Source organism: Truncatella angustata (assembly GCF_020726525.1).
Source record: "Truncatella angustata strain MPI-SDFR-AT-0073 chromosome Unknown BKA67scaffold_2, whole genome shotgun sequence".
NCBI classification, from domain to species: Eukaryota; Fungi; Ascomycota; class Sordariomycetes; order Amphisphaeriales; family Sporocadaceae; genus Truncatella; species Truncatella angustata.
This window is the reverse complement of record NW_025763382.1, coordinates 2617228-2638915: the sequence shown is the minus strand read 5'-3', so window position 1 is coordinate 2638915 and position 21688 is coordinate 2617228. Positions and strand designations below refer to the sequence as shown.

At 52.6% G+C, this 21688-nt stretch overlaps 7 protein-coding genes across 7 annotated transcripts; 3 read left to right on the top strand and 4 right to left on the bottom strand.

The window, feature by feature from the left end:
- Nucleotides 1-1817: 1817 nt before the first annotated feature.
- BKA67DRAFT_553884 (saccharopine dehydrogenase) lies at nt 1818-3500 on the top strand. The gene is made up of 3 exons (XM_046101942.1): nt 1818-2252; nt 2323-2934; nt 2995-3500. The coding sequence occupies exons 1-3, from the start codon at nt 2003-2005 to the stop codon at nt 3252-3254; spliced, it is 1122 nt and encodes a 373-aa protein (XP_045961212.1). The 5' UTR covers nt 1818-2002; the 3' UTR covers nt 3255-3500.
- On the bottom strand, nt 3501-4734 carry BKA67DRAFT_553881 (cytochrome c oxidase biogenesis protein Cmc1 like-domain-containing protein). The gene is made up of 2 exons (XM_046101941.1): nt 4324-4734; nt 3501-4123 (listed from the first exon to the last, which is right to left on the bottom strand). Exons 1-2 carry the CDS (start codon nt 4475-4477, stop codon nt 3786-3788), a joined length of 492 nt encoding a protein of 163 aa, XP_045961211.1. The 5' UTR covers nt 4478-4734; the 3' UTR covers nt 3501-3785.
- A 457-nt stretch (nt 4735-5191) lies between these two features.
- BKA67DRAFT_532216 (uncharacterized protein) lies at nt 5192-8849 on the bottom strand (the record flags this gene model as incomplete). The annotated part of the gene is made up of 3 exons (XM_046099495.1): nt 5192-8241; nt 8297-8490; nt 8578-8849. The coding sequence occupies 3 exons, from the start codon at nt 8847-8849 to the stop codon at nt 5192-5194; spliced, it is 3516 nt and encodes a 1171-aa protein (XP_045961210.1).
- Nucleotides 8850-11642: 2793 nt separating this feature from the next.
- On the top strand, nt 11643-13985 carry BKA67DRAFT_513862 (Lipin/Ned1/Smp2-domain-containing protein; the record flags this gene model as incomplete). Its single annotated transcript, XM_046097607.1, has 1 exon — nt 11643-13985. The coding sequence occupies one exon, from the start codon at nt 11643-11645 to the stop codon at nt 13983-13985; it is 2343 nt and encodes a 780-aa protein (XP_045961209.1).
- A 725-nt stretch (nt 13986-14710) lies between these two features.
- BKA67DRAFT_655276 (transcription initiation factor IID, 31kD subunit-domain-containing protein) lies at nt 14711-15541 on the bottom strand (the record flags this gene model as incomplete). Its single annotated transcript, XM_046106729.1, has 1 exon — nt 14711-15541. One exon carries the CDS (start codon nt 15539-15541, stop codon nt 14711-14713), a length of 831 nt encoding a protein of 276 aa, XP_045961208.1.
- An 842-nt stretch (nt 15542-16383) lies between these two features.
- On the top strand, nt 16384-19078 carry BKA67DRAFT_655275 (histidinol dehydrogenase; the record flags this gene model as incomplete). Its single annotated transcript, XM_046106728.1, has 2 exons — nt 16384-18820; nt 18888-19078. 2 exons carry the CDS (start codon nt 16384-16386, stop codon nt 19076-19078), a joined length of 2628 nt encoding a protein of 875 aa, XP_045961207.1.
- Nucleotides 19079-19237: 159 nt separating this feature from the next.
- Nucleotides 19238-21632, bottom strand: BKA67DRAFT_553874 (uncharacterized protein). The gene is made up of 3 exons (XM_046101940.1): nt 21499-21632; nt 21103-21442; nt 19238-21049 (listed from the first exon to the last, which is right to left on the bottom strand). Exons 2-3 carry the CDS (start codon nt 21155-21157, stop codon nt 19521-19523), a joined length of 1584 nt encoding a protein of 527 aa, XP_045961206.1. The 5' UTR covers nt 21158-21442; nt 21499-21632; the 3' UTR covers nt 19238-19520.
- Between the last annotated feature and the right edge of the window lie 56 nt (nt 21633-21688).

Sequence of the window (21688 nt, the reverse complement as noted above, 5' to 3'; positions counted from 1 at the left end):
TAACCTTGTAGGAGACTGTCACACCGACGCCACGGCGCGAAGTCTGCTCGGTCAACGATACGTGTCTTTAGACAACAGGGCAAGACCGAGAAAACGAGAAGCTGGGATGACGGACGCCGCGCCAACGGTTATCAGTAGTTAGTTTGACGCCGATTTGTAGCCTCATCATAAAGATCGTCGGGGAACTGGAGAAACAGTACGAAGATATTGGCGCGGTCAAGAAAAGAGCAGAGGAACTAAAGCCACAAAGGTCGATCTATTGCGGTGGATGGGAATGGGTCCATGGCAAGACAGGGGGGTGATCCGCATAACCAAGCCCCCATGATGACCGCGCCCTTCCGAAATAGGCAAGCCGAAGATTGTGGCCCAACGTTTTGCCCGTACATTTGAAGCCAAAGAAGCAATATCTTCTTCTGAAGCATTACAGAGACCTAGGACTTGCTTCCTAAGTGTTACCATCTGACTCACTCGGATAGGGCCAGGCGCAATATTTCCTCGTAGTATCTTTAGGTACTAGTACCTATCGGCAGCTTGCTCGACCCATGTGGTCGAGGTCTTGAAGATATATGCCACAACAGGAACGAGGCATTTGTGTGACAATCTACCAATTTTGGTGAACATAAATGGCCACGTATTCCCATGGCGAGGTTACTTTGTCCTCAGGGCTAGTTTCATGAGCCGTACTCAGGTCGGTACTAAATCACCTTATCCCTTCCCTGCCGCTTGCACTTGGGTATATTTCAAGGTTTGATATCGATTTCATTGTCACCAATGACTTCAATAACAGATAAGTAAGTTGTAAACCACCGTGGATCGTGCGATACTGACACAGGTCTAGCACTAAAGGCTTGGGATGGTATAACCATGCCAGAATGGTGGAAAATAAAAAGCTTCGGGCTGGACGTCTTCAAGAGTTCTCTCGACAGCCAACTTTTGGAGGGAACCGGAGTGTCATGTTGCCTGACTCAACAGCAGATCCATTCGTTGCAGTTTGTGTTGCTGAAACGCGGATGGCGGAACGTTTGCAAAATACAATGCAGCCTTTTGCATTGACGAAAGAGGTCACTTTCAGCAATCAAAGGTTCTTCCAAACCTCAGGTCCCCCTGCTCTTCCCGAGAAAGTAGAATGTTGAAACACTGGAAGCAAGTGTGGTCCTGCTGTCAAGGTTTCAAATGGTACTATGGCACCGATTGATCCATGGCATGGCATTCGTTTGCACGAGCCTGCGCACGGCTTTCGCGAAAGAGGTGGATTAGCACAGGACACAGGAGGGGAGGATATGCAATACGAGGATTTTCCCAACCGGTTGCCAGTGGACTTTTGAGCTTATCCATCGACGTATGCTCTAGGTCAGGAACTGTTGATTCTCATTCTGTGTCGTGTTGGTGACTGGACCTGTGCTAGAATATCGACGGAACAAGAACCAAAACCAAACCAAAACAAGAAGCAGGTGTACTACGCAAGGCTGAAGGAGTGAACAAGGACCAGTCCGTAGCCGGCGCAAGAATAGTAGTGGCTACATAGAGGGCGTTTGGAAGCTTCTTTTCGGTTCTGGTGAATCCCACAGTAATTACCGTAAGATCTAAGTCGCTTTGAGCATTGCCCGAGCCTGTGTTGGATGAGATGATACCATGGTATATGTAGCTAATGGCAGTAAGTTGTAGTAAGCTGTTGTGTCTGTGTCTTGGGGTTTCGTATGGTAGTTGGCACGGGCCAAGCCGACCCTCGTGCCGCCCCCCTGCAAACGTCACTTGTGAAGCCGCTGCGTTATCGGCGGGAAATTTCGTTGGTATTCCAGTGCGAAATCGAGTCATCCCGCCTTTGCCCCACGTTGTGTTGCGTTGTGTTGGTCCCTTGAATTACCTATAACAGAATAACTATACCGGAGCCCAAGTTCTTGCTCAATTGCCTCGCAGCAAACCAATTGGCCCTCCCTTATTTAAAGTCACCTTTGCTGCACATCATTTGTGCACCGCAAGCCACATCAGAATCCTCTCCATCATGTCGCCTACAGTTCTTCACCTGCGCTCAGAGGACAAGCCTCTCGAGCACCGCTCTGCCCTCACCCCCACCACAGCCAAGGCATTGATCGATGCCGGATACACAGTCAACGTTGAGAAGAGCCCTGTAAGGATCTTCGACGATGCCGAGTTCGAGAAGATCGGCGCCGCATTAGTGCCTACCGGTAGCTGGCGGGAAGCTCCCAAGGAGCACATCGTCGTCGGTCTCAAGGAGCTGCCAGAGGAGACATGTACGTCATGGCAACATGTTCCGAGCCTGCAACAAAATTGGAACAAAGTACACTGACACATAGTCTACAGTCCCTCTCAAGCACGTACACGTCCAGTTTGCCCATTGCTACAAGCAGCAGGGTGGTTGGGACACCGTCCTCGCCCGTTTCCCCCGCGGTGGCGGCACTCTTCTCGATCTCGAGTTCCTCCAGGACCCCAAGACCAAGCGCCGAGTCGCTGCTTTCGGATACTCTGCTGGTTTCAGCGGCAGCGCCCTCGCACTCAAGACCTGGTCATGGCAACTCACACACCCCGGCGAGCCGTTGCCTGGCGTCGAGAGCTACCCCAACGAGGGCGAGCTGATCGCCGACATCAAGAAGGACATCGTCGAGGGCCAGAAGAAGGTCGGCAGGCTCCCAAGAGTCATCGTCATTGGTGCTCTGGGACGATGCGGTCGTGGAGCTGTGGATATGGCTCTGAAGGCTGGTGTGCCGGAGAGCCAGATTCTCAAGTGGGACATGGCCGAGACTGCTAAGGGCGGCCCCTTCGACGAGATCTTGGAGAGCGACATCTTCGTGAACTGCATCTACTTGAACGAGAAGATCCCCCACTTTGTTGACCTGGAATCCTTGAAGAAGCCGGGTCGTAAGTTGAGCGTCGTCTGCGACGTTTCGGCTGATACCACGAACCCCAACAACCCTAGTAAGTTTACCCTACATTAGGTCCTTTTCCATGCGACCAACATGCTAACATGGCGTCCAGTCCCCATTTACACCATCGCCACAACCTTCAAGGAGCCTACCGTCCCCGTGGAAGGCGTATCCGACCCTCCCGTCAGTGTGATCAGCATTGACCACTTGCCCAGTCTGCTGCCCAGAGAGTCTTCCGAGGCTTTCAGTGGCGATCTGCTACCATATCTCCTCAAGCTCAACGACTGGCAAAATGACCCGGTCTGGGCTGGAGCCAAGGATCTTTTCGATGAGAAGGTCAACACTCTCCCCAAGGAGGCCTTGAACCAATAGAGAGTTGTTTTGTGATGGACTTTGCGGGCATAAGGAACCGGAAAAGGGCGTTTGGGATTTGTTGAATGTATAGAGAAAAATATCGAGCGGCGTACAGCTGCCATATAGACGAAGAAGACGATGAAGAAGAAGATAAAGAAGAGGAAAAAGCATAGACTTTTATGCTCAAGTCAACAGTAAAAAACAAACTGCTCAATTAAACACAGGCATCCAGAGAGATGCTGACAATTTCTACACGGCACAATTCCTGACAGTCATCCGCAATAATGTTTGACTCGGTGTATTATACAAGACCTGTCAGATTGCTATCTGACTCGACAAGGCCTGGAGCAGCGTGACGGTATAAAACCCAACCCAGTAGAACGCCGATATATGCACAATGATCTTATACACATTTTCACCATATTCTCTCCCGCTCCCTTGTCCAGCCGCGGCATAAACGGCTCGCACACACTGAGTCAAGGGGCAGGCTCAACGCTTGCGGAATCACGTCGTCTTTCTCGAGCCGCCTTCTTGCCCGCCGGATCGGGACTACCTCGCCTGGTGCCCATCGCCGGCTGGCCGCTGACTCCTGAACCCGCCGATCCTCTCGCCCCTGCTCATCTTCTCCTCCTCGCGCCGGACGTCCTCGGGGTCCTTGCCGGGCAGGCCCCACCACTCGCGGTGGAACTTCTCCTGCTCGAGCTTCCTCCTCTCCTTGCGTTCCCGCTCCCTGGCCCTCGCCATGCGGCCCGCGAACCACTCCTCGCGCGCCCGGTCGTGCTCGGCCTGTGTCGCGTGCGAGGCCATGCACGAGTTCATGGCGAGGGTGAGCTGTCTGCACGCGAAGGCGACGGTGAAGTTGTGCTGTTTTGCGCATTCGGCGAAGGCTGGAATCCGTTGACAAAGATGTCGTTAGTGCCGGCTTGATATAGTCTTGTTTGCTTGCAATACCTCCGTCATTTCGCCCTTGGGAAGAGAGAGAGAGAGAGAGAGAGAGAGAGAGAGAGAAGAAGAAGAAGAAGAAGAGAAAGGGAGAGAGGGAAGCAGGGAAGAAAGCTAGAAAACCCAATGCATTATCGGCACTAACCTCTGATCTCATCTGCACATGCCGCCCTTACCCTCGCGTTGAACACCTCCCGCACTTGTGCCTCTTGGGTTGCGGACAGCGGCAACGGGTTGCGCGAGGGCATGGCCGATCTGTCGGTGCTGCGGCCGTCATCTCTTGCGGACGAGGAGGCCATCGTGGCCCGGCGTGGGTGATTATGGGTTCTCTTTTCTTTCGGCGCTTTGCCCAACGAGGGATGGGTAGTCAGATCTTGAGGTCAGCCCCGGCTGTCAATGTGTACCTCGAGCGTAGATGGCGTCGCCGTCGCCGTCGCCGTCGTCAGGAAGCTTGCCGGAATGTTGCTTGGTATGTCTATCGCCCTTACAAATTGCATGTGTCGTTAGGTGATGGCGGAGCTTTTCTCGAGCTTGAATCGCTTGAATCGGACGAGCGACACGGGAGTTCCCACCGGCTCCACTCATCACTTGTGTTCTAAGTCAGACTAGTGGCCGAGCTGTGCATAAGTGCTCTCTGGATGAATATCCATGTATATCGAGAGACATATACTATGCAATGCCGGTATACACATGCACATGCATATGCACATGCACCCTACCATGAGCACCTGTTATCCATCATGGATACATGGAGACTGAAAATATCAATACCGAGCAAAGGGAAAAGAAGAGCACACAACATGAGGAGCGTTTGAGCTACGACAATCTCTGCATTAACAACGCTTGTAAAATTTTAATTTTCTTTTTTGAATAACTTTATTTTATTTTAAATCTTGCAGTACTATCAAGTCAACGTCAGATATCCAAGTCAAGTCACCTCGGCGACCTAGATACTAGCTGTTTGAAAAGTCGCCAGATGCTTTGTAGCATAGTTCATCGCATACTTGGGATACTCAAGCTCTGTGGTCGCCATCAGTAGTTGACGGTGTAGGAGGAACGGAGTCTTCGCGATCGACGTCAATGCTCTCCCTCTCCTTACCGGGCTTCTTCTTTATCGAGAACCGCCCCGCCCATCCTACACGTCCTTCCTTCGTACTAGGCCGCGCCCCAAGGTTCGGGCTGCTCGTGACACTCTCGTAGCTGCGTCCAAGCACGGCAGGGCCGGCACCATTGCTGCCACTGTCTTCGGCATGCTCGTCTATATCAAAACTGGTACGGTCTTGGTTTTTGTCTGAATTGGCAACGCTTCCAGGCCCCTTCTTGCCACTCACCCCGCGAATCGATGAGAAACTGAATTTGGACGAACTTCCCTTGCGTAGGAGCTTCCTCAGGCCGCTCTCTGGTTCCTTCAGCGCCAGGCCCAAAGCCGTTTCCGAGAGGGTATTGGAGAATGACTGGTCTAGCGCAAGTGACTCGTGCGACTCAGAAATCGAAGGTGTATCTACGGAAAAGGCATCTCTCGACTTGCGCGAATTCAAGGGCGAGTCGTCCAGTGATGGTGTGTCTGTGGCTTCCGATGCAGAAGTCAAGGAATGTCGAGGGTTTTTGTCCTTGGATTTGCCCTTACTTCTGTCCTTCTCCTTTCCATTGCTTGATTCCTTGTCCTTACTGCGGAAAGAAAGCATGAAGCTTGGTGCCGTAGGGTTAAGACGCGCAGTCAAGGTCTGTTTGGAGGCTCTGGGCCCACCGATAACGCCGACTGCCGATGCGCGACGTAACATATCCTCTCTGTCCAGGATCACATCATCCGCATCGGCAAGGGTTGTCTTCAGGGCAGACGGGGATCCGTGGAGCGAGGGCCTTCTCGAGACATTTCTCGACGACCATGGGTCGCCGGTTTCCGGTGACCATATTCTGCTGGACTGTTGTTGTTGTTGTTGTTGTTGTCTTCCCCAGATAGGGCCGCTTTCAGTAGAGGGTCGTGGTAAATCCGAAGAAGCAATCGAGACAGGCCGAGGGCTGCTGGGGTCTCGTTCATGTAGCCCGCCGCTTCCGCTGGTGTGCCCAAAAAGCCCCAAACGGCGTGATGCCAAGCTCCGTGATCCCGGAGGGTCTAGGGTGTCAGGTCCTGCCGAATTTCGGTTGAACATACCCCAACCTGCGCCGCCAGTGAGACTAATTCGTCGTTTACCAGACAATATGCCCGCATCATCAGCATTTCGCGGGAGAGATTGACTTTGGTGTGGCTTTAGCGAGCCGAGAGCCGGAAGCTCGTCAGAGGATTTTTCGCCGTGATGAAACCATGGGAGGATGGCGAATCGGCTAGTTGCTGGGGCGCGCACAACACTAGGGGATGCCGTGCGTCGCTCGCCCCGCAGAGACATTCTCTCACTATTTTCACCAGTATACTGAGAAAAGGGTAGATGCTGAGTAGAACTTCGAGGACTGGAAATACTGAGAGACCGCCCGGACGAGACTGGTGATTGAGGATCGTTCTCCAGAGACATGGCGGACCCAAAAGTGCCTTGCCTCATGGGCTGCGATGTTGGATCATGAGGCTCGTAAAAGTCATCTACCATGTCCAGCATACCTGCAGGGAGTAACATGGTTGCCGTAGGGCTAAGCGGCGCGCCGCCTGTCAACGTCATTAGCTGGTCCTCGTCGAGTGGTTCCATATCCTCGTTCTCTGCCTCTGCTGATGCAATAAAATCGCCATAATCCGGGATGCCTGGAAGCTGGGGCATTGGCGCCTCGGAAAACCCAGGCGGAATAGTTGACGCACGGGATATTCCGAAACTGCTTGGGGCGTATGATCTGTCAACCATGGCAAAAGACGAGACAGGCGATGGTACAGCAACGTTCGACAAAGAGTTAGCCGCGCGACTGCGTCGCGAAAGCCCTTCCGGCAGGGTTGGATCGAAATCCACACCAGACGAGTTTGCCTGATTGTATGTAAAGGCAAGCCCAGATTGTTGAGCAGCGAGCAACTGATTTTGCAACAGCTGCTCGTATTGCTTCTGGTTTCTGATTCGCTGCTTTGTGTTTACAAGCCTGCGAAGCAAGTCCTGATGTTTCATCTCCCATTCTCTCCGTATTTGAAGGTCCTTCTCGTACCATTCTTCACTTTCTTCCCCGCCCGGAAGCTTCTTGCGTTGATCCTCAGCGTCTTTCAGTTCCCGGCCTTTCTCCTTGAGCTCTCGCTCTTCCAGGGCAAGACTGGCTTGCAAGGCGTCAATGTCGACCTGGAGGGTCTTTATGTGATCATCCCCCTCCTCTTGGATAATCGTCTTGTCCTTCTCGAAGCCTCCTATTCTCTTGCTCATTTGCGCCAGGTCCTTCTCCCACTTGGCTATGTCGTCCTGAAGCTTGCTACGATCGTTTTGCTTGTCCTTCAGCTTCTTTTCCAACTGGGTCTTCTTTTGCTGGGCACTCCTCATGGCTCTATCTGTAGAGCCCATCTCCCTTTTCAGTTTCTCGGTTGTGTCGTCTTTGTCCTTGAGTATACGCCTCTTGGACTTCTTCTCGTCTTGCAGCTCGTCCATCAATTCCCTGTGCTCTTTCTCATCTTTGCCAATCTGCATTTGGATTTCTTCCATCTCCCTTCTGATATTCTCAAACTTCTCGCCCAGTTTCTGTAGCGACTCTTCCGGAGACTTGCTGAGAGCTTCGCGGACAGACTGATCAATGCTTGTCGTTGAAGGCGAGTGTTTTCGGGTCAGGGTGTTGCGTCTAGCTACCCCCGAGACACCGGCCGAGTTGGGTGGCACGAGGGAATCTTTGGAGACGGATGCAGTCTCGACACCAGCGGCAGGGTTTCGAGGTGTACCGTCGTCATCGTGGGTCCTTGCCTCGGTATGTGCTTGATCTTCCGGGTCGAAATTGGACGGTAGACGACCATCACCGAGCTGTGGGCGACCATCCTTTGAAAATGTACATAATCTGATGACGCGACTGCCTGCCTGAAAATTGTTGTGCCCGACGGCAATGATGACCACATTGTAGTAGTGGTCTGGCTTCAGGCCCGTGACAGTTATAGCCGTCTCAGTCGGCGCCGACTCCCCGACTATGTATGACCTTGATCAGCATGTTATTGAGGTCACGTAACCGATGCTACTCACCCAATATGCCGTTGACCTGTATTAAGAACTTGGACACGGGTCTGTTGGGCCGCGGGCGGGTCCAGTGCAGCGTGGCAGCATCAGGTCGAATGCCAGCGAGCGACACATCGGGGGCATCGGGTACGTCGACACCGAGGATGTTGATGAGTTCGGGAACGGGCTTGCGAAGGGTTTGCCAGGTTCTTTGGGCCAACCTAAGGGGTCACGCGCGCGTTAGAACGCATCTGAGGATTCAATGCAGGGAGATGGTGCCGAGGCAATGTCAAGATTATGTTACATACCAGAGCAGGGCAGCGCCGGTTACAAGCATGTTCGTATGATACAAGACAAGATAGTCCAACTTGAAGAATGTTGCGAGGTTGACACTCGTGTCGAGAAGCCAGGCGGGCGACTGGTGAGCCAGCTCGGGTGCAATAGCCCAGAAAAACAGCAAGCAGCCAATGGCGACAATCAGGTTCAAGTGTACCGTTTTGGGCTCAGTGAACCACCAAGCCAGGACAGCACAGAGGACCAGAACTGTAGGTATGGACGTTGTCAGTGGGTTCCATGACATATCGTCGCGAATGGGGGGACGACTGGGAACCTTGATGGAAAATTCCCGGTCATAAATGCGATGCGGCGGAGAGTGGGGAGGGGAGGGGAGAATTGCTGGTACGGTACGGGCAGTGTGTACAGCAGGAAGGAGACAAATGGGAGGTTTTGCAGCTGCAGCAGCAGCAGCAAAGTAGGATCCGAAAATGTTTGGTCTGGTTTGATTTGGACTGGACTGGACTGGACTTGGGGGTCGGGGGCCCGGGGGTCTACGGGACTGGGAATTGTGGATAATTTCATGGCCGCGAGCGATGGTCCGTTCTGACTAAGTGCGCAGCACGGCGTCCCAACTCCAACGCAGCCTGATTACTCTCTCCTTCAAACTGAATTGGACTCGGAATGATCCTGAGGCATGCCGAGTGGGATATTCGTGCGGAGAGGCAAAACGCGCCATCGATGAGCTGGCCGAGTCTGCAGCACGCAGCAGCAGCAGCAGCAGTAAAATGCAAGTGCAAATGCAGGAAGCGGGAAGAGCAATTTCGACGCTCATGCATATACCTTGCAGCGATCACCTTGTCATGGCCATGAGTCTCACGACGGCTGATTATTGACCGACCAGCTGCTTTGTCGGTAGGCTTCGGCAGTGCTCGCCATGCTACTGCGAGATGCTTGGCCGACGGCGGGAAAGCAGTTGTTGCTTGCGACGTAGCATTGCGCTACTGCAGACTCGAGGCTTGACCATTGAAATGGCACACGACCCAACAAGGAGGAGTGAGTCGTTACACAAAATGGCAACGTTAGCGAATGAATGAGTACGTGAAGAGCTTATGCAGGAGACGTTGATTATCTGCCGCTCCTCTTTTTGAAACTTTTACTTCCTCATTTTATGTTTTTGTGAAGTTGGCTATATTCGGACAAACTAAACTACGCATCTTCGAGCTGTGCATTTCTTGCTTGTCCAACTACATTAGTATCTATCTATACAAGCGGAACAAGCATCTCTCGAGGCAGGTGGGCGTGCACTTGTCATTAAGTGTCTCCACACGCTTTAAAACTTTACCTATGTATTACATATGCAGCAACCATGGATGAGACTCCAACACTTATCAAAACTGTTTACTGTAAGAAGTTTTCTAGACTAGTCTAGTCTAACCTGGTAGCATTCTCGCAGTATAAAGATGTCAGTGGCTAATTGCCACTTTGGGTTTGAGTCTACCTTGCGCGATGCGTCTCTTACCAACACCAATGCCTTTTCGCCTTGGCTGTGTGGAAGAGTTGGTTGTACATTGGTAGCATGCACCTCACGGAGGCTGTTGGTGCAGATTGTCATCGGAAGGGCTTGCTAGCAAAAACATCCACCTTCTTCTAAGCATGTAATTATATGCAGGCTAGCCGACAGAGTACTATGCGTTCGTTTTCCTCGTCAGGAATGGAGGTGTCACATGCGTCCCTGGTCTTTCGGCCTTGAGGACTCGACTCGACTCTACCATTGGACCGCAACATCTGAACTAGTGGATCTGCAGTATTTCCACCGTTTGTGCTCAGAAAGCCGATGACAGTCGATGCAATATGCAACATGGTGAGACGAAGATCCGACCAAGTGTCAGTGTGTTTCTTGCCCATCGTCCCCGCGTGATTGTGATATCGGCAGTGCTTCTTGAGTGCTGTATGTATGAACCTCGATTTGCCTAGACTAGGTTAGACGGTTTGTCCCGCAACCCGAAGTCTTGGATCTGGTTCGGTCAAGATATCTTTCTGATCTCAATCCTCTCTCATACCCGGTAGCTGCGATGTAACAGTATAGTTGGGGGAATTGAGTTTTTCTAGCTTCTAGTGGATGGTGCCGGGTCCATATGCATTTACAGCGGATGTGACGCTGATTCCCAGCGTGTGGCTTGACTATGTGCCAAGTGCATATCTAATCAGGAGTACAGTCATGGTGCGGTGCGACAGGTGATGGGTTCTCTCTCGGCCGGTTTCTGACGGACCTATTTCTGTTGGATTGGCGCATATCGGCTGAGCTGCCTTTTGCTTGCGGCAAGAGTAAGAAGCTTAGCACATCCTCAAATGCTGGGGTACCCGTAATGCATTTCATACTCGGCTGCCCAAGCCTGGGGGGTCGGTCCAGCGTTGAGCATGTACTGTGCCCCCCAACTCTTTTAACCGGTTAGCTTTTTTTGGTTTTGGGATTTTTGGGGAGCTTCGGCTCCCATGCAGCCCGTTAGAAATAGAAATAGACGCCGTCATAATTGAACAGCATGCCGTTTCTTCCGATGGTACGGAATTGTTCTACCTGAGGTTTCAAGCTTAAGTACTTGTCCACGTTATGGACCCTACCCGTCGTTTCGCAATCGTTCTTGTTTGTATCTTTTCATCTGCCATCACATGCAAAGAGAGCTGAAAGAACTCCGTCGGACTTTCTCGACTACGTCACGTCGGGCCGGAAGGACCCCAGCAAGCTGCTGCAGCACTGATTGAAGCTCACCCACGGGACCCTCATGTCAGCCATCATTGTTCTGTCACAGCGTCGCTCCCACCAGAACCAGATCCTTCATTCCTTCTCTTCATTCGCTCTTTATTTCTGAAGCCCACATCACAATATCCGCCTATCGAATTTCTCAGGAATAACAGCCCGTGCCCCATCGTTTTGCTCGTTCTGTACTGCATGAGCCATAGGATTGCCCATGAAAGATTCCTGGAGGCTTTGGCGCATTTCTCACGTTTCGCCCTGCTCGAACGATTTTGCGACACCGGTCGCCAAACCCTCTTCTTATCTGTGAGCGAAGTGCGAAAGAAGTAATTTAGAGTCGATGCAATGCAGTACGTCAGAGGCATCAGCGATTCGGTTTCCTCAGCATGGAACTCCATCAACCCCTCCACGCTGAGTGGTGCGATCGATGTCATCGTCGTTGAGCAGGAAGATGGCACCTTGGCGTGCTCTCCGTTCCACGTTCGTTTCGGCAAATTCTCGCTGCTTCGCCCATATGAGAAGAAGGTCGAATTCAAGGTCAACGGGATAAAGCAAGATTATTCTATGAAATTGGGCGAGGGGGGTGAGGCTTTCTTCGTTTTCGAGACAACAGACAATATCCCACAGAGCCTACAGACATCTCCGCTCGTGTCTCCCGCATCGAGCCCACCGCTTCAGCCTGACCAAACCTCGCTTGGTGCCCTTCAAGAGCCCGATCTCCTTCAGCTTGACGGAACTGGCGGAAAGCCCAGATCGGCTACACTCAGCCAAAGACCGGGACCTGCTCCAGTTCTGGGCCAAGGCCTTTTGTCTCCTCATGCCACATCTCCTGAGCTCAGCCACGGCCGTCCAGTGTTCAAGGACTTGTATGAACATAATCGCCGACGACCATCGCACAGCGAGGACGTTTTACCCTCTAATGCAAGAGCCCATTCAACCCGTGATGAATCACCCACTAGAACTGGACGCGGAGCAACTCCTGAACCCTCTTCACATAGATCGATAAGCCCTCCCTCGCTCGCGCCACGAGAAGCCGTTCAAAGAGCCATGAAAATTTCAGAAGAGCTGCACGCAGTTAATATTCCGAGCCGAATTACCGAGTCTGGTGACTTGATGCTCGACATGACTGGACTCAGAAGCACCGAGGAAGATGCCATAAGAGCTGAGATCCTCGCTCGCGATATCCTGGCAAGAGAGATGGAAGGTGATTATGATATTGGTGCTTTGTTCGGAATGGACGAAGAGGGGAACCTCTGGATCTACAGCAGCGAAGATGCGAAAGAAGCCGCCATGATGAAAACGGTGGCATCACTCCGCCCTGCTGCAACGCTTCCCATCGATGCAGCTTCGGATCCGGGATATGCAAGCGACGACTCGGCGTCCTCGGCTCCCCTGCTAGGTCATAGACGTAGCGAGTCTGATGCCGGTCAAATGAGCGTGGGCACGCCTCCGACCACTCCGGGGTCTACAGCTCACGCCGGCAATCCGAATCGGAATTACGCCAAGACTCTCCGGCTGACTAGTGATCAGTTGAAGGAGCTAGAACTCAAAGCCGGAGAGAATGTAATGGCATTCACAGTGAACCGGGCAACGTGCCAGGCCAACATGTATCTTTGGAAGCATGACACCCCAGTGGTCATCTCTGATATTGACGGTACTATCACAAAGTCCGACGCCCTGGGCCATGTGTTGAACATGATCGGAAGAGACTGGACCCATGCCGGCGTTGCCAAACTATACAGCGATATCAGTGCAAATGGTTACAACATCATGTACCTTACAAGCCGTTCAGTAGGACAAGCCGACACCACTCGAGCGTATCTGAACGGCATCGTCCAGAATGGATACCGGATCCCGCGAGGACCCACGATTCTCTCCCCGGATCGGACTATGGCAGCTCTGCGTCGAGAGATATATCTGCGCAAACCGCAGGTATTCAAGATGGCAACTTTGCGTGACATTCGTAACCTATACGGGCCCGACAGCCATTGCTTTTATGCTGGTTTTGGCAACCGGCTAACTGATCAGATATCATATCGAACAGTTGACGTACCTCGGCGCCGCATCTTCACAATTAACTCCAACGCTGAAGTATCGCTCGATTTGCTGTCGCTGAACAAGCTGAAACTGAGCTATGTGAACATGACCGAGGTCGTCGATCATTACTTCCCACCGGTTTCTACGCTCATCAAGGGCGGAGACGAGGAATATACCGACTTCACCTACTGGCGAGAGAAGCCCCTGGATATGGACCAGTTTAGTGCCAGCGAAGAAGAGGAGGATGAGGATGAATATGAGGAGGAAGCGGAAGAAGACGAAGACGTCGGGAACATGGGTGATAGTTATCTCTCCCGTGGTGAGGATGATGAGGTTGACGAAGGTGCTGAGAGCATATTCAGCGGTAGTGGGGTGTACGAAGATGAGCAAAACATGCTGGATTCCATAATCCAGGAGGAAGATGCAGATGATGAGAACGATGAAGAGATAGACGAAGAAGATGGCGGACTAGACGAGGACGAGGTAAACGAAGCAGTCGACTCCGGGGTTGTCCCGTATGATGCCGAACCGCAGGGCAAACCTAGCGGATCCAAGGCTGCGGAGCCGGACCTTGATGCTGAGATCATGACAGGCGTGCAGAAACTGCACGTGAACAAGGATGCAAAGCCGAAGGGGGAACAGGAGATTTGAGTTAAGATTTGGCTATCCATTCAACATAGCCAGCCAGGCGACATGTTTCGTCACGTTATCATAGGCGGCAGCCTGGAAGATGAGGGGGACTTAAGCTTGGACTAAACGTCCAACTTTGCTCACAGCAAATTCTCCTTCCTTTTTTTTTTTTTTTTTTTTTTTTTTTGGTGGCATAGCGAGGCGTTTACAAATAGAGCTTGGGAATAGCGGCAGCGGATTGTGTACCACCCATACATTAAAACAACGTCTGTAACATAAACCTTGTCGAATTGCGCAACAACAAAAAAAGAGAAGAAAAAAAAAGAAGAAGAAAAGTTGTATTGTTGGTTTTGACATGGAATGAGTACTGCTTTACAGACTGGCAATGATTAGGGCGACTGTCGGCCAGTTTGGACGTGAACTTGTGCCATCATGTGTCCTGTCGAGTTCACCAGGGTGTTGAATCATATCAAAAATAACTGCGTGGCGGAATCCGAGGCTGATATAGCCCGGTCCTCTTCATGTCTTTTCTTTCGCTAACCGTAAGTTCGTGATCCAAGCGGCATTCTTGTCGTATAGTCGAGCAAGAATTATTTAAAATGCTCCTTTCTGGGGGGTTGAATTTACATCCCAGAATGTGCGAGTCCCTTTCCTCAGCACCTGAAACGCCACCGAACGCCGAGCCCAAATACTCTACAGGATGTTCCAAAAGTGGCAAGATAACATAGCATCAAACCTGTGTCCCTTTACTCCATCCCTTCCATGTCCTCGTCACCTTCCACCATATCATCGCCAAGCAATTCGTCGAGCCCACCAGGTTCACCGCCCTCCTTTGTATTGGATTCCTTCTTCACAAGCTCGACGCCCTCCATGGCATCTTCCATCAGTTCCTCCTCGTCTTCATCGTCGTCGTCGTCGTCGTCGCTTCCGTCTGTCCAAGTGTCGCGCAGACCCCATCCCATGCCGCTGAGGACGAAGCGCTCGTTTGGCAGACGTACTCCCCACTCGTGAGCCATGACTCGGGGAAGGCCAACCTTGTTCCGCTCCTTGGCGAGCTCCAGCAGCCAGTCCTTGCTCGCACCGCCGCCGCCGGCACCGCCAGCACCCGAGCCGCCACGGAACTGATAGGCTTGTCTGCTCGCAATTGCAATGTTGATAGCATTTGCGCTGACAGTGGCGTCGATGTTGGCTGGGGCGGAAGGGGCTACACCTGATGCGGCTGAAGGTTTCGATCCGGCTTGCGTTGTGTATGGGTCTGAGGCCAGATGGAGCGCGTCTGAGAGGATGGAGGATGTGTGTCGGTAGGCAAAGTCAAGGAGAAGGAGGGGCACGCGCTGGTCGTAGGACGTGACGCCTTGGCTAGTAAGAAGTAGCTCGATTGTCCTAGAGTCGCGAGGGCGCGGGGCTGAGGTCGAGGGAGATGGTTGACCGTTTGCTGCTGGTCCTGCACCGGCTGCTGTAGCTTGCGAGGCCGACACTGTGAGAGATGACTGTGTCGGTTGTGTTTGAGACTGTGACGGACCCGCGGATGAGGAAGGAACGCCGTTAGGCTGCGACTGTGAAGCTGTCGATGCCATATCGCCAGTTGGCGTACTGAACAGCGGGGCGGTATTTTGCTGTTCACTGATATATTGTGGTAGTCAAGTCGTTGTACACGCACGACGCGTAGTGTTTGGTTTTACACTGTCAGGCTCGTAGACAAAATTCAAGAAAGAAGCTGTGGTAGTTCGTCAAAGCGTGACACTAAACGTGAGTTGAACGCGGTTGTAGTGCAAACACTTGGCCGTCTGAAGATGTTTACCGGCTTGGAAGTGTCGCTGTGATGTGGGAAATTCATGAAATGTTCGGAAGAGCAATCGCAACTGCTGATCCAGATACGAGCATGGACATGGAAGTGATTGTGCTTGTAATTGTTGTAATTGTAATTAGGACTGATTGAGGCTTGAAGTCGGCAGCTACCGATTGTTTGTCAGTGCTTGAGCCTCGGACCTCAATGGCGGGCTGGCCGTGCTTCGCTTCGAGGTGATGGCTGGATGCGATGCGGGCTGGCGGGTGCGATGGCGGACCCGCTCTGGTCCTTTGCGCGGAATGCGGCCGGCCAATAATCCGCGCCAACAGCTCAAGCCATGCTGCCCGTTGCAAGTCCCAGGCAAGCCAGGTCATGGGCTGCTAAGCAAATAAATAAATGGACCCCTGCGTGTCGCATGGCTGCATGGCATCCCAGTGGATGAGGCTGGATGTGTCATGATGGAGGGGCAGAATTTGGATTTTTGGTATCTTGCCCCACCACTGCGAAAACGGATCTCAAAAGAGGACGTCACTGTGTCATCCTTTGATTATAAGTCATTTCTCCGTACCGTTGTCAAAGTGAGTCGTAAACTTACACAGGCACTCAATTAGACTGTGTAGATCATTCATAATGGAGACGACGTTGCCACTTCCTTTCCTCGTTGGTGTGTCTGCACCACCAGAGTTGGCATCAGACGAGGGGCTCACCCGCCATGAGCTCTCATGCTTAGGTTGTGTCTTCTTCGAACTCACTCAGGACAGCCTCGACAACACTTTGGACTGGCTCAGCCAAAACTCAAATTACCAAACATTCTTCGATGTAACAGCCATTGAATCAAAGGACGACATCATCTCACTTTTGAACCATGGAGCCAGGAAAATATTCGTGCAGCCAGATAGGCTATCTGAGTTCGCAGAGTTCAAGGGACGAGTTGCCCCGGCGGTCAGTAAGACGAGTGAGGTGAAGGCTGCAACACAATATGGAATTCTCCTAAAGGAATTCGACCAAACAAAGTGCGACGTCGCTGCATTCCTCGAGAAGAACAAGACCGAAAAGACCCCACCACTGTACATCAAGCCTGCTGCCGAGAGGGTCGTATACGAGCACTTTGTCGACATCTGCGGGCAGATCTCTGCCATCCCTGTCTTGCCTTCGGCGGCCTTGACAACCGACAAGAATGACGACAAGAAGCTGTTTGTCTCCAAGTTATTGTCAGGGTCGTGGACTTCAGATCGTACGGATAAACTCATGCCTACTGTGGTATGCGATGAGAGAGGAATTGCCCTCGGTCTGGTTTACAGCAGCGAAGAAAGCGTTGCCGAGTCTCTGAGGACACAGACCGGTGTCTATCAAAGCCGAAAGCGAGGGTTGTGGTACAAGGGCGCCACGTCAGGAGACACCCAGGAGCTCGTCAGGATTTCGCTGGACTGTGACAATGATGCCCTCAAATTCGTCATCAAGCAAAAAGGCAGATTCTGCCACCTGGATCAATTTGGCTGCTTTGGTGACCTAAGAGGTATTTCCAAGTTGGAACAGACTCTTGTCTCAAGAAAACAGTCAGCCCCTGAAGGCTCTTACACGGCCCGTCTTTTCTCAGACGAGAAGTTGCTGCGTGCGAAGATTATGGAAGAGGCGGAGGAGCTTTGTGACGCAAAGTCACCAGAAGATGTGGCATTCGAAGCCGCCGACCTGATCTACTTCGCACTCACAAAGGCTGTCAGTGCAGGTGTCAGCTTGGCGGATATTGAGAAGAACCTGGATGCAAAGAGCTTGAAGGTCAAGAGGAGGACAGGAAACGCGAAGGGCAAATGGGCAGAGAAAGAGGGCATCACGAATAGTGCCGTGAACCAGGCCAAGGACGCAGCCAAGGAAGCGCCCGCTGCCGCTCCGCTCACATCGGCACCAGCAGCGAAGGCTCAAACCGCACCGGAAACGGATAGGATCACCATGAAGCGCATCGATGTAAACAAGGTTGGTGAAGCACAAGTATCGGAAGCTTTGAAACGACCATCACAAAAGTCTGCCGAGGCTATTCTTGGTATAGTTACTCCAATCATCAGCGACGTCCGACAGAATGGTGACAAGGCTTTATTGTCGTATACTCACAAGTTCGAGAGGGCTACATCCTTGACAACGCCTGTACTGAAGGCTCCTTTCCCCGAGTCGCTTATGCAGCTTCCGGAAGAGACTATCAAAGCAATCGACATCTCCTTTGAGAACATTCGAAAGTTCCACGCTGCACAAAAGGAGGAGCCCCTACGAGTCGAAACCATGCCGGGTGTTGTCTGCAGCCGTTTCTCGAGACCCATCGAGCGAGTTGGTTTGTACGTGCCCGGTGGCACGGCTGTCCTGCCTAGCACGGCCCTCATGCTGGGTGTGCCTGCCATGGTCGCAGGCTGCCAGAAGATTGTCCTTGCCTCCCCGCCACGCGCAGATGGTAGCATCACACCAGAAATCGTCTATGTAGCTCACAAGGTCGGCGCCGAGAGCATCGTTTTGGCGGGTGGTGCTCAAGCAGTGGCAGCTATGGCTTACGGAACTGAGAGCGTTACCAAGGTTGACAAGATCCTCGGACCTGGTAACCAGTTTGTCACGGCAGGCAAGATGTATGTTAGCAACGACACCAACGCTGGTGTGAGCATTGACATGCCCGCCGGCCCCTCAGAAGTGCTCGTTATCGCAGACAAGGACGCCAACCCTGCGTTTGTGGCATCTGATCTGCTGTCTCAAGCCGAGCACGGCGTCGATAGCCAGGTGATTTTGATCGCTATCGACCTCGACGAGAAGCAACTTCAGGCCATCGAAGACGAGCTCCACGATCAAGCCATGGCTCTTCCCCGTGTCGACATTGTCCGTGGCGCCATCTCCCACTCGGTCACCATCCAGGTCAAGAACATTGACGAGGCCATGCGCATCAGCAACGAGTACGCCCCTGAGCACCTGATCCTGCAGCTCGCCGACGCCGAGGCCGTGGTCGAGAAGGTCATGAACGCCGGCAGTGTATTCGTTGGCCAGTGGACGCCCGAGAGTGTTGGTGATTACTCGGCTGGCGTCAACCACTCTTTGCGTAAGTGTTTCTCGCCCCATTCGTATTATCAGGAGTGACAAACAAGAACCAACTAACATTATCACAGCCACATACGGTTACGCAAAGCAGTACTCTGGTGTCAACCTCGGCTCTTTCGTCAAGCACATCACGAGCGCCAACCTCACGGCTGAGGGCCTCAAGAACGTCGGCGGGGCTGTCGAGCAGCTCGCCAAGGTCGAGGAACTCGAAGCTCACAAGAGAGCCGTCAGTATCCGCCTCGCTAGCCTGAGGAAGTAGAAATTCGTCACTTCAGCCATGGCGGCATGACCTTGAGCCTCAAGGACCTCCTATTCGAACACTTGAGCTTGATCAGGGTGGAGCATAAAAAAAACCCCCAAGGGTTGGAGTATAAAGTATATAGATCGATAGCCTGGAATTTACATGCGCAAAAGAGACCAGCAAAGACTTTTTGGGTATATCAGTGATGAATGACTTGTAAACATTGTAAGTCTCTGATCATAATGTCTTTGGGTGTGCTTTCAGAAGCAGCAGTATTCTATGCGTCTAATGAAATCAGAAACTCATCTACACGTTGCTACTCTCAACCCCTGCCCATGAATCCGCCCACCAGCCTGATGCAAGGCTGCCCATTAACACATGGCTAACGCGAACAGCTATCGCCGCTGAACACCGAGACCATCAAAATCCGAAACAACAGCATGTGGCATATAACGTAGTCTCAGAACACAGTTACGGCGCTAACAAACCCGTTCTTCAACACCTCAAACACTAGGCCTGGGAACCCATACAAGGTTGTTGTCGAGTCTTCGTTCCCATCGAACTTCTTGGCCGCCATGCCGCCGCTGCTGTCCTCCCAACCACCGAGGAACTCACAGCTTGAGCCGGGACTGTCGCCCCAACCTCGATTCAGGACCATCCCACGCTGGCGTTTGTTTGCGTCGTGGTCGGACGAGTACGTACTCCTCCACTCCTCACGCAAGCGTTCCTCGAGGTCGTTAAACCTCGTTTCGGAGTCTGCGACCGGAAGGTCTCGGGCAGGGGACGAAAGGTAGGCGATCTCCCACCGACAACGACGATGGCGGTTGAATGGGTATGCGCCAGGGACGTTGGCGTGTAACACTAGTTTACTGGCGACGAGCCGACCCGAGTTGTCGGTTTTCACCGACTTGTCGCTGATATGCAAGTCGCCATTCATGCCGGCGTCGTGCGAAGGCGGAAGGGGCGAGGGGGGCACTGGTGGCGACACAAGAATGTCGAAACCCAAGTAGAAGTAGTTATAGAAGCACTCTTTCGAGACGTTGCCGACGAATTCATCTTCGATAGCTTCGTCGTCAGTGTCATCTGAGTCAGCATGCGCGGAGGACTGATCGGTATCCGTGAGATCATCAGGCCGTTTGTAATCCGGGCCATTTGACCTAGACCTGCTGTGGCTTGCTGTCCTGTTCTTATGGATGTACATCCTCTGGTCGTTCTTTCTGTATATTGCATCAGGAGGCCCCAGCTCCGCCACCAGCTCCTGTGGCGTGGTCTCGCCGAGGGTTATCCATACCGATGCCGGTGTCCATTTCTTAAAAAGCTGCAATCTTCCGCCACCATGAATCTTGACTAGAGAGATCTCGTCTGGGACTATATCCTTGCTCTTGTTAAACAGATACGTGGACTTGACACTCGGCAGCAGTTCGGTCCATAAAGTCTCGCGCGCCTCAGCCCATGATTTACCGTTGAAGATAGCCATCGACCTCGCGGTCTGGCTTTGCGTGGACGACAAGAGCGACACTACATCCTTTTCGGGTGAGTAGGCCGGCTCAGGCAGCGGGAAGCTGAAAGCAACGCCTGGATATGACAAGACGTATGTGCCAACAGCAGTCTTGCTGTCATCTTCGGCCGGTATATACTCGCCGGCATAGGTTGGGCCCATCAACCTGTGGTAGATTGTCTTAAAGTTGGGGCCAGCGGTCGACTCGCCAGCCCCCTTATACGATGCATTGTCCTGATCAGCTGTGGGCTTTACAATGTCCTTCTCAGGGTGGCCGTAGGTTATTCGGTTCTTGGTGAAGTCGATGACCTCGATTAGGCGCAAGCGCTGCTCGGAGCCATCGAAGCGCAGTCTGATGCCATTCGCCGGCAACGTGAGGACGACGGGCTCTGTGACGGGGTGCGAGGGCGAGTATACTAGATCGAGCTTTGGGAAACGATGGGGTTCAGCCTTCAGTCGTGTGAGGATGTCGTGAAGCGATGCGCCGATCACTGAGTAACAGCTGTTAGTGGTAGAGAAGGAAGTTCCGAGAGAGTGGGTTTACCCAAGAAACCCAAGGCTATCCCAGGATGGAGAGTGGCAGTAAACAGCGAAGACATATCGAAGCTCACGGCGGGGTGGTCTGTTGATGGGTCACGGAGATGGCGTGGCGGTAGCAATCAAGAGCGGCGTCAAGATGCCGTGCAGGTCACGATAAACATGAAGGTCGAGGCGGCAGTGATGATGCGGGCAACAGAGAATGTCTGATCATGTCCTTGCACTTGCAGGATACTATTCTGACAATTGTGGCTCCGGCTTATCATGTCTCACGACTTCAAATACCAGGCCAGCTGGCTGAAGGTGATGTTGGAAAGGGCGTCATCTGAAGGGTTGGGGGCGCGGGGCTGCTCCAGATTACCATGTCAGTTGATGCAGCCATGCTGGCGATGTATACGCTAACCTAGTTACTTGCCCACAGCAGCCGCCGATGGCAGTTTGTCACAGGGGCTGAGGGACGTTAGGGGGGGAGGGGCTTCAGGCTGTACTGTGTAGCTGCTGCAAGGGCCGACGGTTTCTGGGCATAGAAGTTCTAAGGTTACAGATCTGTACCCCGCCATCCAAACACCCACCTGAAGCTATTAGACGTCAAC

Excerpts from the sequence above, each read along its gene's own strand:
- BKA67DRAFT_553884 (XM_046101942.1), top strand. The coding sequence starts at position 2,003 with ATGTCGCCTACAGTTCTTCACCTGCGCTCAGAGGACAAGCCTCTCGAG. Across the intron at positions 2,253-2,322 it reads GGAGCTGCCAGAGGAGACAT|TCCCTCTCAAGCACGTACAC; the intron begins GTACGTCATGGC and ends CATAGTCTACAG. Across the intron at positions 2,935-2,994 it reads CACGAACCCCAACAACCCTA|TCCCCATTTACACCATCGCC; the intron begins GTAAGTTTACCC and ends CATGGCGTCCAG.
- BKA67DRAFT_553881 (XM_046101941.1), bottom strand. The coding sequence starts at position 4,477 with ATGGCCTCCTCGTCCGCAAGAGATGACGGCCGCAGCACCGACAGATCG. Across the intron at positions 4,124-4,323 it reads ATGTGCAGATGAGATCAGAG|CCTTCGCCGAATGCGCAAAA; the intron begins GTTAGTGCCGAT and ends AACGGATTCCAG.
- BKA67DRAFT_553874 (XM_046101940.1), bottom strand. The coding sequence starts at position 21,157 with ATGTCTTCGCTGTTTACTGCCACTCTCCATCCTGGGATAGCCTTGGGT. Across the intron at positions 21,050-21,102 it reads GATAGCCTTGGGTTTCTTGG|TGATCGGCGCATCGCTTCAC; the intron begins GTAAACCCACTC and ends GCTGTTACTCAG.